General features: G+C 43.9%; 1 protein-coding gene across 1 annotated transcript; it reads right to left on the reverse strand.

The window, feature by feature from the left end:
* Window positions 1-5,551: 5,551 nt before the first annotated feature.
* KNSTRN (kinetochore localized astrin (SPAG5) binding protein) lies at window positions 5,552-16,156 on the reverse strand. Its single transcript, XM_035259844.3, is given in 9 exon segments — window positions 5,552-6,378; window positions 7,680-7,754; window positions 8,159-8,220; window positions 9,919-10,012; window positions 10,234-10,339; window positions 11,499-11,546; window positions 12,195-12,327; window positions 15,669-15,763; window positions 15,948-16,156. Coding segments are annotated over 9 exon segments (951 nt in total). The 3' UTR covers window positions 5,552-6,249.
* Between the last annotated feature and the right edge of the window lie 1,560 nt (window positions 16,157-17,716).

The following is a 17,716-nucleotide window of genomic DNA, read 5'->3' on the forward strand; positions in this document are numbered from 1 at the left end:
ACAGCTTATGTGCACTTTTTGTGTTTAAATAAAACTGGCACCTTTCTTCCTTAAAATAAAAAAAGAAAGTTCATATTGTTATGAATAAATGGGAGGGAAAAGAAAGAAATCCTCCTTATAGAAAAATTGCAAATAATATAGCAGATAGTTCTCATTCCCCTTGAGAGTGAGCTGGAATTAGTGATCATTTCTAAAGAGAGTCTAAAAAGAGAAGAACACTAAGTTTACAGTGGGGAAACCTAGCTAACATTGCCTTAACCAAGTGATCAAGGTTAACATCACTAGTAACAAGTCAAGTTGATATTATATACCTGTAATATGATGTGTTGTGTATACTTATGTGGTATTCTTTTCTAAAACGCAAAACCACAGTCTCATCACCAGAAAAAAAAAATCAGACAAATCCAAATTGAGGGATATTCTACAAAATATCTGACTGCTACTCCTTGAAATGTCAAGGTCACAAAAAACAGAAAAAGACTGAGACACTGTCATTGGCCAGGGAAGACTAATGATAACTAATGACTAAATACAATATGGCATTCTGGATGAGATCCTAGAACAGAAAGGGGACATTGGTAGACAAACCAATGAAATCCAGATAAAGCCCTGAGTTTAGTTAATAATGATCTACTGGGCTGGGTGCAGTGGCTAAGGCCTGTAATCCCAGCTACTAGGAAGGGTGAGGCAGGAGAATTGTTTGAACCTGGGAGGCAGAGGTTGTGGTGAGCCAAAATCACATTATTGTACTCCACCTGGGAAACAAGAGCAAAACTCCATCTCAATTAATAATAATTATCAACTTACCGTTGCTGGTTTTAGTTTTGACAAATGTGCCATGGTATTGTAAGATGTTAGCATTAGGGGAAGCTGGGTAAGGGGTATATGGGAACTCTCTGGACTATATTTGGAACTTTTCCATAAATCTAAAATTATTCCCAAATATATATATTATCTTTTGGGATGGGGTCTTGCTTTGTAGACCAGGCTGGAGTGCAGTTGAGGTGGATCAGGTAGAATGCTCACAGCCTCACTTAGAGGGGAACAAGACAGTTGCCAAAAAGACAGATGGAGAGAACAGCTCACTGTTGCACAACCCACGTCAGGAACTTGTGGTCATAACATCCTGCTGAAAGGAGGAAAAAGAGCAAAAGGGGAAAATCCCTGAGCTTGCGCAGGCACAGAAACCCTTGGTGGGTGTCTTTACGTTGACCTATGCTCATTTTAACAGTAAAAACACACCCCTGGAGAATTACAATGCTAATAAGACATGTAATGTACATACAGTCATGTACAGCAATAGTGTGTGCATCCAGAAGCCCTCCCACATGCTTCACAGCAACACACATTCCCACCCTTTAATGAATAATTACATAAGCTCATAAAGGGAATTTCCCCAGTGTAGGATGGAGCTGTCTCATTCTCAAGTAGCCCTTACTGGCCCAGCTATCAGAGCGTACTTTTGTTTTGCAACAAACTACTTTGCCTACTTTTACTTTGGATTTGCTCACAAATTCTTTAGTGCACTAAAAAGTCAAGAACCTGGACCAGCCCTCCAACAACACAGTGGAGCTATCACAGCTCACTGCAGCCTCATTCTCCCTGGCTCAAGTGATTCCCTCACCTAAGCCTCCCGAGTAGCTGGGACTACAAGTGTGCACCATTGCGTCTGGCTATTTATAAAATTTTTTTAGTAGAGACATGGTCTTGCTATGTTGCTCAGGTCTTACGTTGCCCAGGCTGGTCTTGAATTCATGAGCTCAAGAACTCCTCCAGCCCTGACCTTCCAAATTGCTGGGATTACAGGCATGAGTCACTGTGTCTGGCCAAAATATGTATTTCAAAAAAGACTGACTTTTATACATTGTTGTGGTTTAAATGGGTCCATTTATTTTGGAAAACTGAGTTGCTTACCCTGTGACTCAGCAGTTCTATTCTTGGGTATCTATCCAAGAGAAACTAGTGCAGTTTTATTAATAGCCTAAACCTAGAAACAAATGCTCATTAGCCAGAAAATACTGATACATTCAATGATTCAAACTATAGATATGTTGAGCTAAAGAAACCAAACACAAGAGTACATACATGGCTGGGTACATTGGCTCAAACCTGTAATCCCAGCACTCTGGGAGGCCAGGAGTCCAAGACCAGCCTGGGCAACATAGTGAGAGCCCCCCATCGCTACAGAAAATTTAAAAATTAGCCAGGTGTAATGGCATTCACCTGTAGTACTAGCTACTCAGTTGGCTGAGCCCAGCAATTTGAGGTTCTAGTGAGCTATTTTTGTACTCCAGCCTGGGCAACAGAGCAAGATGGTGTCTCTGAGTTAGGAGTCTCACTGTGTTGCCCAGGCTGGTCTCTAACTTCTGGCCTAAAGCTATACCCTGGCCTTAGTCTGTCTCTTTTTTTAAAAAAAAAAAAAAAAAAAAAAGAGCTGTGCTTGGTTGCTCATGCCCCATAATTCCAGCACTTTGGGAAGCTGAGGCGGGTGGATGGCATGAGCTGAGGAGTTTGAGACCAGCCTGGGCAACATGGCGAGAACTCATTTCTACAAAAAAATACAAAAATTAGCTGGGCATGGTAGTCCCAGCTACTTGTGGGGGCTGAGGCAGGGGGATCACTTGAGCTCAGGTCAAGGGTGCAGTGACCCAAGATAGCACCACTGCACTCCAGCCTGGATGACAGAGACTCTCTCTCAAAAAAAAGTATACTATGAGTCCATTTTTATGAAATTTGTGCAAGGACAATACTAATGAATGGTGATTTTGTCAGAGTAGTGTTCACTTCCATAGCAGCGACAGTAATTTACAAGCTTGTACACTTAAGGTTAATGCACTTTAAGCATCAATTTTTTAAAAAGCTGTGGTTAAAGTCTGCCATTTCAACCCGTTGTTTTTGAGACGGAGCCTCACTCTGTCACCCAGGCTGGAGTCCAGTGGTGCGATCTCAGCTCACTGCAATCTCTGCCTCCTGGGTTCAAGCGATTCTCCTGCCTCAGTCTCCCTCAAGCAGCTGGGACTACAGGCATGTGCCACCATGCTTGGCTAATTTTTCTGTTTTCAGTAGAGACGGGGTTTTGCCATGTTGGCCAAGCTGGTCTCAAACTCCTGACCTCAGGTGATCCACCCATCTTGGCCTCAAAGTGCTGTGATTACAGGGAGCCACTGCAACCGGCCTCAACCATTTTTAAGTGTACAATTCAGTGGCATTAGGTATATGTACGACGTTATGCAACCACCACCACTTTCCATTTCCAGAAACTTTTTTATCATCCCAAAGAGAAAGTCCCCTCCCTGCCTGCTCAGTCCCTGTGTAATTTCTATTTTGGATGACTTTGCCTACTCTAGTTACATCACATTAGTGTTTCTGTGTACTTTAAAGCCAGATTGGCAGAGAAAAAAAAATGCTAAATAAACAGCTTCTTGTTTTTTTTTTTTTGAGACGGAGGTTTGCTCTTGTTACCCAGGCTGGAGTGCAATGGCATGATCTCAGCTCACCGCAACCTCCGCCTCCCTGGTTCAGGCAATTCTCCTGCCTCAGCCTCCTGAGTAGCTGGGATTACAGGCACACGCCACTGTGCCCAGCTAATTTTTTGTATTTTTAGTAGAGACGGGGTTTCACCATATTGACCAGGATGGTCTCGATCTCCTGACCTCGTGATCCACCCGCCTCGGCCTCCCAAAGTGGTGGGATTACAGGTGTGAGCCACCGCGCCCAGCCAGCTTCTTGATATTTTTGACTGTGAATACAGTGTATATGGTAGCTAGAGGGTGAGGTTTTGGGCTGTTTTAAGATGGCTGTAATTTGAGCTTAAGAGTCAAAGTTGAGAGTTCCAGGTCAGAAGGAAGTTGAATATCTGAGGTCTGCAAAGGCATGGTAAGACCAGCGACTGTTTTGAGGTGGGGAGGAGACACTGGAATAGAAGTTGGGGGCAAGGTTATGAAGGGAATCTTTTGCCAGTATAAGTTTTAAACTGTAATATCACCACCGGGATTTGAGTACCTTTGCTAGGCACTGGGTTAGGTGCTGGACATAATTCTGTTTTATAATAACCCAGCAAGACAGGTATTACTGGTATGAACTTAGTTTGTTCACACCAGGTTTTTTTTTTTTTTTAAGATGAAGTCTTGCTCTGTTGCCCAGGCTGGAGTGCAGTGGCATAATCTTGGCTCACTGCAACCTGTGCCTCCTGGGTTCAAGAGATTCTCCTGCCTCGGCCTCCTGAATAGCTGGGACTACAGTCACCTGCTACCATGCCCAGTTATTTTTTTGTATTTTTAGTAGAGACAGGGTTTCATCATACTGGCCAGGCTGGTCTTGAACTCTTGACCTCCTGATCTGCCCACCTCAGCCTCCCAAAATGCTGTGATTACAGGCATGAGTCACCACCTGGCCTGTACATACCAGTTTTACCGGTATAAACTTAGTTTGAGAGAATTGGCCAAAGACCAGTTTTTAGTGGATAGGCTCTCAAAACATTCGAGACATAACCAACTTTGTGAATGTCTGTGTGGGAAGGCAAACAATTTTGGCCCTTTAGCTCAGGTTGGGATGTTATTGGCTTCACTGCCTGGCTCTGGGCAGCCTTAAAGATGCTGAAGGGTGGGGGTGGGAGGATTTGGTGAAGAAATTAAGAGGTGCAGAAGGAGCAGGAGATGGCCAAAGCCAAAATCAGCCTAGTTTAATTAAGAAAAAATTTGGCCAACCCTTTGGTAAACCAGTGGGGAGGCCTGTCATCGACTTCAGGCCATGGATTAAAGAATGAATGGGACCAGGCCTAAGACTGGCTGTGCAAAGCAAACAGCAGGCAGATAACCACACTTAAAGAGTGCAGAGAGAGCTGGGCGCAGTGGCTCATGCCTGTAATCCCAGCATTCTGGTAGGCCAAGGAGGGTGGATCACTTGAGGTCAGAACTTCGAGACCAGCCTGGCCAACATGGCAAAACTCCATCTCTACTAAAAATACAAAAATGGCTGGGTGTGGTGGCACACACCTATAATCCCAGCACTTTGGGAGGCTGAGGCAGGATCACTTGATGTCAGGAATTAGAGATGAGCCTGGCCAACATGGTGAAACCCCATCTTTCCTAAAAAACAAAAATTAGCTGGGCATGGTAGGGGAGGTGCCTCTAATCCCAGCTACTCAGGAGGCTGAGGCAGGAGAATCCCTTGAACCCAGGCAGCAGAGGTTGTAGTGAGATGAGATCACGCCACTTGTACTCCAGCCTGGGTGACAGAGTAAGCAAGACTCCATCTGGAGGAAAACAAACAAACAAAAGACTCTGGTCTCAGGAGTTCTTGTAAAAAAAAAGAAGAAAAAAATGAATAAAAAGAAAAAGAAGAGTACAGGGAGAACACAGGCAGCAAGTGACCACAGACCTGGTGAAACCACTGCAACAAATGGGCAACACCCTCAGGAGACTAACCAATGCTCCTGGGAAACAGGGGGACTAGCCACAGGGCTCCTAAAGAGTAGAAGAAAAATATTCTAGATTAAGTCAGAATATCTTGGACTTGTTAACTTAGTTCAATAATGATCAACTGACATATATAGGTTAAAAGGCTATTTTCATTCCTCAATATTAGAGTCACAATATTTACAGAAGTATTTATTTTTTAAGTAGCACTTAAAAACAAACAGAAGTAATTTATATTTAGAAAGCTCCAAGGTGTATTGTTTCATGTAGGTGTTATTACTACCAATACTTTCACCCCATTTGTTAAGCCCAAAACACTTCAAGCAACTTCAAGTTCATAAATTAATAAGGAGGCACAGACCCCAACCAGGATTAGACAGAATGTGTTCCGGGTTAGACGGGGACAGCATGGCTCAATGATGTCTCCCATGGAACACTTGTGCTCTACTGTAATGAAGATTTTCTTCCCGAAAATCTGAATGTGATGTTTTACATCCTCTGGTTGTTGGTGGTTAGTAGTCTCCTGATTCTAATGGTGTGCTGGAATCAGGTGGTTGCCTAGAAGGTCAATCCAAGCTCCTGGCGCCCCCACTCTTATAGGCCTCAATTATCCACCTGTGAGGCTCAGGAGGGCTGACCAACCTGAAGGTTGAGAAAACTCGCTTAAATGAGGAATGGTCATTTCAGCATAAACTGTATTTAATTCTAGTGTAGAAACTGTTTTCATTCTGGAGATGGTGAGTCCCAGAAGATCATGGCCAAGAAGATGTCCTAAGTGGCTTCCTCCGAGAGTCTATGCCCAAGAGGGAGCCATCTGGCCACTTGCTTCTTCTTACATTTCTAATAGCTGTTCCATTTCCTTAAGGGCTGCTGTTAAATCATTTACTTGATTGTTATATAGGGTTTGCTGTTCTAGGAATCGGACTCTTTCTTCTTTCATATCCAACTTTACCTTTAAGGCCTGCGTGGAAAGACATTCCAAAAGAAAACAACACATACACAAAACTCTTGGCTAACAGGAAACACAATACGCACACCAGAACATTATGGTTCTATTCCACTGAGGAAGACCACTGGAATATCAACAAAGACTGTATCTTCTATTTTAGATTTTGTTTCTATGTGCTGGTTTTAGGAATTGTCCCTCTAGTAGTAGAGAAGGCCTAGACTCCTGTATCTAAACTGGAGCAACGAAATCCTCTAGGTTTGGCACAATACCCATGATTCATCCAAGCAATCCAAAGCAGTCCAGACCAAAGAATCTGTGTTTCTTACTACAGGTTTTCTCCTTGAGTTATCAAGATTCCATAGAATGGATTTCATATAGGTCTCCATTCTCAACTCTGAGCAACCTACTGTGTTACACATTGCCTCATGCCTTGGTGATGTGAACATTTCTAAAAGGCCTCAGCAACGGAAAAAAAAAATAGTGGAAAAAACTGGTAAAATCCAAATGAAGACCTGGAATACAGTTAATAGTAATGTACTGATGTTGGTCTTTTTTTTTTTTTTTTTAAAGGTTTCTATTTTTAGAGACACAGTCTCGCTGTCACCCAGGCTGGAGTGCAGTGGCATGATCACAGCTCACCATAGCCTTACCCTCCTGGGCCCAAGTGGTCCTCTCGCCTCAGCCTCCAGAGCAGCTGGGACTACAGGTATGTGCCACCACATATGGCTATTTTCTAAATTTTATTTTGTAAAGATGGGGTCCCGCTATGTTTCCCAAGCTGGTCTCAAACTACTGGCTTCAAGTAATCTTTCCACCTCAGCCTCCCAAAGTGCTGGGATTATAGGCGTGAGCCACCACGCCTGGCTGATTTCTTAGTTTTGACAAAGATACCAGGATAATGTAAGATGTTACTACTGGAGGTGGGGGGAGGGAGTACATCAAGAAGGACAGCTCATGGAGGCTGGGCTCAATACCTAGATGACAGGATGATCTGTGCAGCAAGCCACCATGCACCGGAAGAAAACGCACACAAACTTGCATACCCTGCACATGTACCCCTGAACTTAAAAGTTAGAAATTAATTGATGACATTATGCTGATTAGATCTAGTAAACAAAAAAAAAAGGAAAAAAGTTAGAAATTTTAAAAAATGTTACTATTAGGGTAAATTTTCTGTATTAACTTTGTTAACTTTCCTATAAACCTAAAATTATTTAGAAAGTTTATTAAAAATAAATAGAAAAACAGGAAAGACCCCACCATAAATCTACCTATCATGGTAGGAAATTGTTAGGGTGATGTCTGCCTCTCACCTGTAACTCCTCCATCTGCTTTTTGGCTGTTTCGTTAAAAAGCTTCAGCTCCTCTTGCAAAGTTTCTAACAGCAACTAAGAGAAAAGAACAAGGTAGTAAACAAATCTTCATATAAAACCAGAGTTGCATTAGATCATGGCTAACATCCCTTCCATACAGTTCTCAGCAAAGGAGTCAGGGGAGAAATTTGGTAAAGTGTAGAACAGAGGAACCAGAAAGCACTCTCTACATATTTACCTATTATTAGGTGTTTCAAATTTTCAATTCAGACTGACTTATATTTGCAAGCACAAAGCTACTTTTACGCTTTTGAGTAAAATATGCTATTTTGAGCACATCTCCCATTTTTCTTTTCTACAACCACAGATAATCAAAGGCTGTTTCTCAGGGTTTTCAGAACATATAGCAGAGACCTTCCTAGGTTTACAGAGCCCCACAGTCACTCAGCCCTTGTGCCCTTTCACACCCATGCCCTCACCATAGAGTCCGTATGATCAGTAGTGGATTCTTGTTGTGATGCCAGGGTCTCACTACCTAAAGCTGATGAATACAACAAAGTCAACTTCACTTAGGGAACTACACACCTTAAACAAAAGAAAATAAAAACCCTCCGTAGACAAGTACAGGAATATTCATGAGGGGAATTTCTCTAAGTGTCTGATCCTGGACTTTCTCCCAAGTTTTCACCTTGGCAGGGTCACCCACACCTGCCCTATAGAACTGTATTTTATCTCCTTTCAATCTAGGTTTGGATGTGGCCAAAAACTCAGTATACCTTCTCCTTAGGTCAGTAGAAAATTTGTCCAAAGGAAATGTATAGGTTGGATTTTTTTGTTTTGTTTACAATTCACAAAGCTATTTTGAAAAGGCTTTCAGGCCTTAACAAATTATTACTTTTGGTAACAGCACATGCATTTAATAAAAATCATGCAAAATATTTATGGTGTCGGGCATGGTGGTGCACACCTGCAGTCCCAGCTACCCGGGAGGATTGCTTGAGCCCAGGAGTTGGAGGCCAGCCTGGGCAACATAGCGAGATCCCATCTCAAAGAAATAAACAATGTTAAATTTAAAAACATATATTTATGGTGACTATAAAGAATATCCTAGGCTGGGCATGGTGGCTCAGGTCTGTAATCCTAGCACTTTGGGTAAGCCGAGATTGCACCACTGCACTTCAGCCTGGGCAACGGAGTGAGACTCCAACGCAAAGAAGAAGAAAAAGAAGAAAAAAATATCCTAAACAGTAACCTAAAGATTAACAAGTACCATTCAAATTCAAAGTCAGTATTCCTTAATACAAAAAGGCCTAGACCCCTTTCCTGGGCATTCTCTGGCTCTCTGACTCAGTCTGAGGCAATCTTACAGTCTTTGGGCAATTCCTTCTTCTGCTCTCTTTGCTACAGATTCTTTTTTTTTTTTTTTTTTTTGAGATGGAGATTCGCTCTTGTTGCTCAGGTTGGAGTGCAAAGGCACGACCTCAGCTCACTGCAACCTCTGCCTCCCAGGTTCAAGTGATTCTCTCTCACTCCTGCCTACTGAGTACCTAGGATTACAAGCATGCACCACCCTGGCTAATTATTTGTATTTTTATAGAGATGGGGTTTCTCCATGTTGGTCAGGCTGGTGTTGAACTCCTAACTTCAGGTGATCTGTCCACGTTGGCCTCCCAAAGTGCTGGGATTACAGGTGTGAGCCACCACGCCTGGCCTTTGTTAGATTCTGCTCTCTGGGGGACAGGGTCAGAACAGTAGTCATATTTTAGTCACTGTGATTCTGCTGATTAGCCAGGTTGAAGAATGCTTGAAATAGTATTCTCTCTCTTCCCATTTGGAAAAGTTACTAATATGCTTGAAAGGAAGAAAATGTTCAAACAAAATGTTTCTTTCAAGCTTACTAATAACTCCCAAATGAGAAGAGACAGAAGATGTTCTTCCTTGAAAGGAACAAAATGTTTCTTATCTATTTTCAAGGCATATCTGTTGGCACTAAATGAATGGCATAAAGTGTTCAGGTAAGAAAGAGATAACCCTCTCTCTACAATCATCTGAAATTCTGTTGTCCAGGCAAAAATCTACATCACATGAAAACAAACAGAAGCTCCCCAAAATCTTTAGGGCTTTACTAAGTAACCCCTGTACTTACTGGTCTAACTGATGCCATGCTGCCAAGATCAACACAGGAAGGGGCACATCCATCAGTTCCTTCAAAGGCAGCTAGCTGTGTGCTGTCTCTTACCTGGATCGAGGCCCTTGCTCTCCAAAATTGCCAAACAATTGTCCCGAAACTTCTCTAGCAGCTCTACCTTCTGGGTCAGGTCCTTCAGCTCTCCCTATTGGAGTACCACACAGACAGATCAGGAACTGTTCTACTCCCCAGGGGTGGTCACCCTTTCTTGCCCTTGCTCTTGGACAGCCATGGCAAAAGCCTGGCTTTTTTCTGCTCTTGGGCAGCTGTGCATTAACAAGTTTGCTCACCCCTGGGGCCATCTATCAGGATTCCATGCACATCGCCCAGTGGCAGCTGGTAACAGAGCTCTAGTGGGTCTCCTACCTGAGTTTCAGTCAACTTCTGGTGCAACTGCTTGTTGACGGCTTCTAAGAGCTGGTTCTTGCCCTTGAGTTCTTCCTCTGATTTTTGCTTACTTAGTGGTTTGTAGCTGTAATAATAATTATACTTACATGAAAAGATAAAAGGGTTAAGAGTATGGCCTAGGGAGTTATACAAACATGTTCTTACCCTGGCAGTTACTTGGTGGTGTATGACCTTCACTGACTTGCATAACCTCCTTGAGTCCCTGTTTCCTCATTTTTAGAATTAGGATAATACCCACATCTAAAAATATTACCATTATGAATAACAAGAGAGAAAACACATGTGCATTTCTGAGCCCAGAATATCTAATAAAATATTCTAACATTAGTCTATCATCTAATAAACTCTAATATCAGCAATATTAGAGTTTTCTTAAAGTTCTCAGTCTTTCTTGCTAGTATTTTGTCTTCAAAAAAAATTTTTTTTTGAGTCATAGTCTCGCTCTGTCACCCAGGCTGGAGTACAATGACATGATCTCGGCTCACTGCAACATTTGCCTCCCAGGATCAAGCAATTCTCCTGCCTCAGCTTCCCAGTAGCTGAGATTACAGGTGTGTGCCACCATGTCCAGCTAACTGTTGTATTTTTAATAGAGTTGGGGGTCTCACCATGTCTCCCCAGGCTGGTCGTGAACTCCTGACCTCAGGTGATCTACCCCCCTTGGCCTCCCAAAGTGCTGAGATTACAGGCATGAGTCACCATGCCCAGCTGTCTTCAAATCTTTCAAGACATGCCCAAATAATAGATCTGGAACTAAAATCTATTTGTACAGACTTTTCTCCTTATTATTTCTATTTTTGATAGCACAATACTTGCAAGCTCGTCTCTGAGAGATGAATCCTTCTCCAGGATTTCACCACCACCACTAGAATCTTCATCTCAAGATCACTATGTGCAGCCCTTTCTCTCCTGTAGGCTTCACCCTCCTGTTGATGGGCCACAGCTAACTGTGACTTCCAGTCAGCAGGGGTCCAGGCTTGGAGTCCAAAAAGCTAAAGCTATTGCCTGAGACTCAAGATAGTAGTACCACTGATTCTTGTGCTGACAATGGTTCTTACACCTGGCTGTTCCTCACCCCTGAAAATTCCACTCAGGTTCCTGGGATGGAACCCAGATCCTAACATATTAAAAAAGTCCCACTAGTGATTCTGATGCAGAACCAAGGATTGAGACCCACTACCCTAGAATAGTGACCAAGATGATTTACCCTGATGCTCACTCACCCTTTTCTGACATTCCTTCTGGTGGCAGTGTCAGTAGCTTTCATTTGCCTAAGAGGGCAGAAACAAAGAAATGAATCAGAGACTGACAGTACTGTTGTTAAGTGTGTTGTGAACAGGCAGAACAAAGAGCGTGAGAGTCTCAGCAAAGAACCAGAGATGAAATACAAGGAAAATAGCATTGGCTTGAGAGTTCTGAGGGGCTACGCCTACTGTTTCAGCACAGACTACTGAAAAGGCTTATTAGTAGCAAAGGGGACTTCCCCGACTACCCCAACAACTTGACAGAGCTGCTCCTCTCAAGATGGGATGGTTATCTCATGTCAACCCCAGAATGCTGGCTGGGGACACACACACTACACTAGGGCTGAGCTGTGTGGTCAGACCAGCAACCTAGGATAACAACTAGTCCCCACCCACCACGACCATCCCTCAGGGTTGGTGTATGACCACAGAGCTTCCACTCACACACTCAGAGCAAGTGATGAAACACGAAAGAACACCTGTTATCATAACCCTGGCTGTGTCTCTTCAGAAAGATCACAGAGTTCTGGCAGAGCTCAGCAAGGATGCACTGCTCTGGACCACTGGCCAAAGGCCAGTTGTTCGGGAGCCTCCCCAAAACCCTGTTTTCTAATTCTTTGTATTGAGCAATTTCTAGGCAGATGTTCTAATTGGATACTAATGATCTGTTCTCACCCATTCTCTCGTCTCAGTTTGGTGATTTTTGTAACATCATTCTCTGGACCTCCTGAATGAAGCTGTTTGGAAACATCAACTTCTTTCGACCTAACAGGTAAGAGAGTCTTAGAAGTGGCCCGAGTTTGTGTGTCTGCAAAGGAAAATGAGAGGTAAAACTTCTGGCATCATGACCCAACCGCTGCAAACCTGTAACAAACAGAGCCCCATTCTAAGTTGTCATAAATCTTTATTTTACTTTATTTTAAAAAATATTATTTGTTTATGTATTTATTGAGACAGTCTCACTCGGTGGCCCAGGCTGGAGTACGGTGGTGTGATCTTGACTCATTGCAACCTCTGCCTCCTGAGTTCAAGCGATTCTCCTGTCTCAACCCGCTAAATAGCTGGGACTACAGGCACCTAAAATATTTTTTTTAAAATAAAATTTAAAAAATAGAGACAAGGTCTCACTATATTGCCCAGCCTGGTCTTGAACTCCTGGGCTCAAGTCATCTTCCTGCCTTGGCCTCCCAGAAGCCACCATGTGTGGCCAAATCTTTATTTTCATTCTGGCAAATTTCAACATGTGAAGATTGACTCAAAAGAATAAGACTTCCAGGCTAATTGGCAATAAAAACCAAAATTCTTTAAATGTGATAGTACAGAATGTTTGAGGGTAGCCAAAAGTTTCATTGAACTTCAAGGCTAGAAGCTGTAACAGTGAACCTGGAGATGGATACCAGCAGAGAACAAGGTGGAAGTTAGCAGGTAAAACATGGCTGAATCCTTGTAGCATCTTGTTAAGCTCCCAAAACACTCTGCACAGTCTCCTAAGGCATGACTGAGCTGCTCTGAGTTTTTTTAAACTGTTACTTTGTTGGCTTTTTTTTTTTTTTTTTTTTTGAGGCTGAGTTTTGTTCTTGTTGCCCAGGCTGGAGTGCAATGGCTCGATCTAGGCTCACTGCAACCTCTGTCTCCCGGGTTCAAGCAATTCTTCTGCCTCAGCCTCCTGAGTAGCTGGGCTTATAGGCATAGGCCACCACGCCTGGCCAATTTGTATTTTTAGTAGAGATGAGGTTTCTACATGTTGGTCAGGTTGGTCTCGAAATCAACCTCAGGTGATCTGCCCGCCTCAGCCTACCAAAGTGCTGGGATTACAGGCGTGAGCCACCATGCCAGGCTGCTTTGTTGTTTTTACCAGAATGTCTCCCTAACCACTCTATCTTTGTGTCCCCATTAGCTAGGAGAATATCTGGCATATGAATAGGGCTCAATAACTGCTTGTTGAATAAAGGAAACATTTCACAGTTCCATGAGTTGTTTCACAGACCATGTCCAACCGTCTGTCTGGTCTCTTCCTCTACCACGTTGCCTGCCTCTACCACCAGCCCTTTTGTTTACCCTTCTTAAGTTCAGAGGTTCCCTAGTAGGCATTGTAATCTGATCTTCTTGCCAGACAACCAGAGAAATGGCCACAACACTCTTCTTTCCCAAAGGAGAGCATTTTCCTCTATCCTTGTGCCAGTCCACCAACCACAAAGTCTATCATTTGTGTTCTATAGCAAATTCAAGTAACTTATCTGGAGTTAAGCACCCCCACCTTCACACACAGGCTTTTCTGGACTTATTCTCACTTTGTTAACTGTAAAATGGCCCCCTTAAGCTTGACCTAAGAGCCATTACAATCAAATCAAATTGAAGAAATGAGGTACAAATGAGGTATTAAAAGGGTGCTTTCTGAGGTGTCTGAAGTAAAAGGTAACCTTGGAGGAATTTCATCTTCTCCTCTCTCAAGTATTATTAAGTTATAAACAATAACAAATCTACTATATGTAAAATGGAGTTAACAGTCAATTGATCAAGTGCTTGTAATCCCAGCACTTTGGGAGTGGATCACCTGAGATTAGGAGTTCGAGACCAGCCTAACCAACATGGAGAAACTCCCATAACTACTAAAAATAGAAAATTAGCCGGGCGTGGTGGTGCACGCCTGTAATCTCAGCTCAGCTACTTGGGAGGCTGAGGCAGGAGAATCACTTAAACCTGGGAGGTGGAGGTTGCGGTGAGCTGAGATTGTGTCATTGCACTCCAGCCTGGGCAACAAGAGCAAAACTCCGTTTCAAAATAAATAAATAAAAATAAAATTAACATTCTTCATTGACTGGAATTGGTTCCAATAATTCTTATTTGCTAAAACCTCAGGATTGCATTGTAGGAAAAATTTAGGAGGATTTGACAAAGTTGTCTCCTAAAAATGGGAGATGCTGGGAGGGGAACTGGATGGCTGGTGTCAAGGAAAGGAAGGAGACTTGCTTATCATTGCATATGGTTTTCCAACTTTTTTTTTTTTTTAACTCTTGCATGTATTACTTATTCAAAAAGCTGAAGCTTGAAAAACAAGCAGCCCATGCTCAAAGTCAAAACAAACAAACAAAAAAACCTGGGAGGCAGCCTAAACAACTGAAACTGTTTCAGTTACATATGATCATAAAGTTAGGACAGAGACAGAAATCAAAGAGATTAACACTTCCAGCTTGGCTGGGAGAGCCAGTCACTGCCCACTGTCTGAGGGCACTGCATCTAAGGAAAAGACACAGCAGCTGAGACCTGGCTCCAGTTCTTCCAGCAACTCCTATACCCTGCTGGTGCAAGGATTACCATTCAGGTGTTCTGTGGCAACACAAGACAACAACCCGTTAAGCCTTTGGAGAAAAGCCTATTTACTTTAGAGCTCAATCCTGCCAAGGTTAATGTACGTCCAGCTGAGTGGAATCATCTGGGAAGGGATCATAAATAGCTGCTCCATAATCTCCCACAACAGTTTTCTGACGTCTAAAGCTTATTCTGAACTATCATCTCTAGATTAGACAACTCCCCGCCTGCAGACCCCATGAGATGACTTTCAACCACAAGCAAAGCAACACAAAGCATATGGCAAAGCAATTAAAAACTCTGTAGTCACGTCTCTCTTTTCGCCCGTTTCTCAAGTATTTTGCCTAGGTCTAACCCCTCTCCCCCATTTCATTCAACAAACGTGTATTAAGAGTGTGCTAATGAGAGACACGATGCAGATATAAAGGTGAACGAAGAAGCCTAAGCATTCCACTTCTCAAATGACTCTCCTTTTTTCCTCCCTGAAAACAAACCCAATCCCTCAATATAGCCCAAGTCTGGAAATAAGACAGATAACCCGTTAGAAGGGGATTCCTAGCTTAATGGGAATAACATTGTACGATAATCAACAATTTGAATCTAATTGATGAATACATTACATATGCGGGCAGAAAAGTCAGAGCAGGTCTAAAATCCTACCACATGGCCCTTCCCGTAACTTCCATCATAAACCTACATAGCTTGGTTACAGGGGGCTCACAGGTCGTCAGGGCCGACGGGACGCCCTCCCTCTGCCCGCGCCACCCGATCCATCTCCACATTCCCGGGACCATCCCCGGCCGGGCCGCAGTGCCTCGGGCGCGGGGTGGACACTCTCACCTGCGGGCTGGCCGCCGCTCAGCGCAAAGGTGGGCTGCAGGCTATACATTGTTTTAGACACACTGGTCATCATAACGAGGCGGCACAGCTGAGCCCTGGAAGGTGCAGGGTGAATGTTACCCAGCGTTGGGCCACTGGGCCCGAGCGACTGGAGGGCCTGGGGAGAGCGCGACCCGACAGGCCCCGGCTCGGGGTTGGGAAAGAGAAAATACTCCTTTTCCCCGCTCATTCCGTCCTTCCTCCCACCCAGCCCAGTCCCTAGCCCCGGGAGAGCCGAACCCAGGAGCCCGCCGGTCCTGCCTGCAGTCCTTGTCGCTCTCGTTCAAAAGATGCTCACCAGCAACCGCCGCGTCGCCAGCTAAGTCTGCCGCCGCCGTTTCAAACGGAAACTTCCGGTAGCTGGGCGGAAGTGGGCGAGATTCACACTCTGTAGACAGCCCTGTTGTACGGAAGACTCCGTCCTAGGCCGGGGCTTCGGGAGCCGCCATGCTGCACGGAAGGTTCGCGCAGAGGCCCTAGCCCGAGCTCCCTAGCGAAAGGTGTCGGAGCCCCCAGGTCTGGGCGGAGGAGAAGGGTGATGCAGTTTGCAGGCTTAAATGGAGCTAATGAGCCTCTAGAGTCGTATTCCGGGATGGGGACGCAACCGTGGCCACGTTTAGTGTCGGTGTCACAATCCTCTATTTGGTTTGGGATTGTTAGGGATATTGCCAGGAACACAGGTTATTTGGATGAAAATTGCACGTTACAGGTGGAGAGTGGCAGTGGCAGGTGAGGCTTGAAGAAAAGGACCTGTAGGCTGAGATATCTGAAACACCTACCTGAGGTCCTAATTTTAATAGCACGGATCCAGATTTTAAATAGCGATTCAAAGCTATTCCCAATAAACAAGGTAGTTTCCATCACTAAATGCACTAGCTCATTCATTTCATCCAGCATTTATTGAGCTCCTGATGATTACCCAACACTATTCTCAGTGGGTAGGAGGGAGTGAGGGAGAGCAAATATCACGGTTGACCTTGGCTCTGCCCTCCTGGAGTTTACAACTTAGGAAACAGTGAACAAATAATCACATAAATAAATATGTATTTATGGATTGTGGTGAAACTGTGAAGAAAGCTGGGTGCAGTGGCTCATGCCTGTAATTTCAGCACTTTTGGAGATGGAGGTAGGCGGATCGCTTGAGTCCAGGAGTTCCAGACCAGCCTGGGCAACATGGTGAAACTTTGTCTCCACAAAAAATACAAAAATTAGCTGGGCATCGTAGCATGCTCCCGTAGTCCCGGCTACCCTGGAGCCTGAGTTGGGAGGATCGTGTGACCCTGGAGGGGGGCAGAGTTTGCAGTGAGCCGAGATCATGCCACTGCACTCCACCCTGGGTGACAGAGTGTGATCCTGTCTCAAAAACCAAACCAAACCAAAACATACACACACGCACACACACACACACACACACACACACAAACTATGATGGAAAAGTACAAAATTCTATAAGAGAGATAAGCAGAGAAACTTAGATTTTATTGGGGGCTTAGGGAAGACCACTCTGAGAGGGTACTTAATTAAAGAAGGATAAGAGGGAGTTAATCTCATTGCGGAAAGGGGGAAATGCAAAGTCCCAAGGCAGAAAAGGATGACTCCAGGCTTGAATAATAGTATGGGTAGAGTGACCATTTTCTGCTGCGGGAGATTGAGAGTTCAGTTTTGAATTTGGAAAACCTGACATATCTTTCAGGCATTCCAGTGGGGTGATCATGCAGGAAATTGGAAATATAGGCCTTGAGCCCAGAAGAGAGTCTGGATTGGAGATATACTCTGGGGAGTTATTGACATATGGATGTACTTAAAACCTTGATATTTAGGAGTTCAAGACCAGCCTGGCCAACATGATGAAACCCTGTCTCTACTAAAAATACAAAAAAAAAAAAAAAAAGGCTGGGCACAGTGGCTCATGCCTGTAATCCCAGAACTTTGGGAAGCCAAGGTGGGCAGATCACTTGAGGCCAGAAGTTCGAAACCAACCTGGCCAACATGGTGAAACCCTGTCTCTA

The sequence above is a fragment of the Callithrix jacchus genome, chromosome 8 (assembly GCF_049354715.1).
Source record: "Callithrix jacchus isolate 240 chromosome 8, calJac240_pri, whole genome shotgun sequence".
Taxonomy (NCBI): domain Eukaryota; kingdom Metazoa; phylum Chordata; class Mammalia; order Primates; family Cebidae; genus Callithrix; species Callithrix jacchus.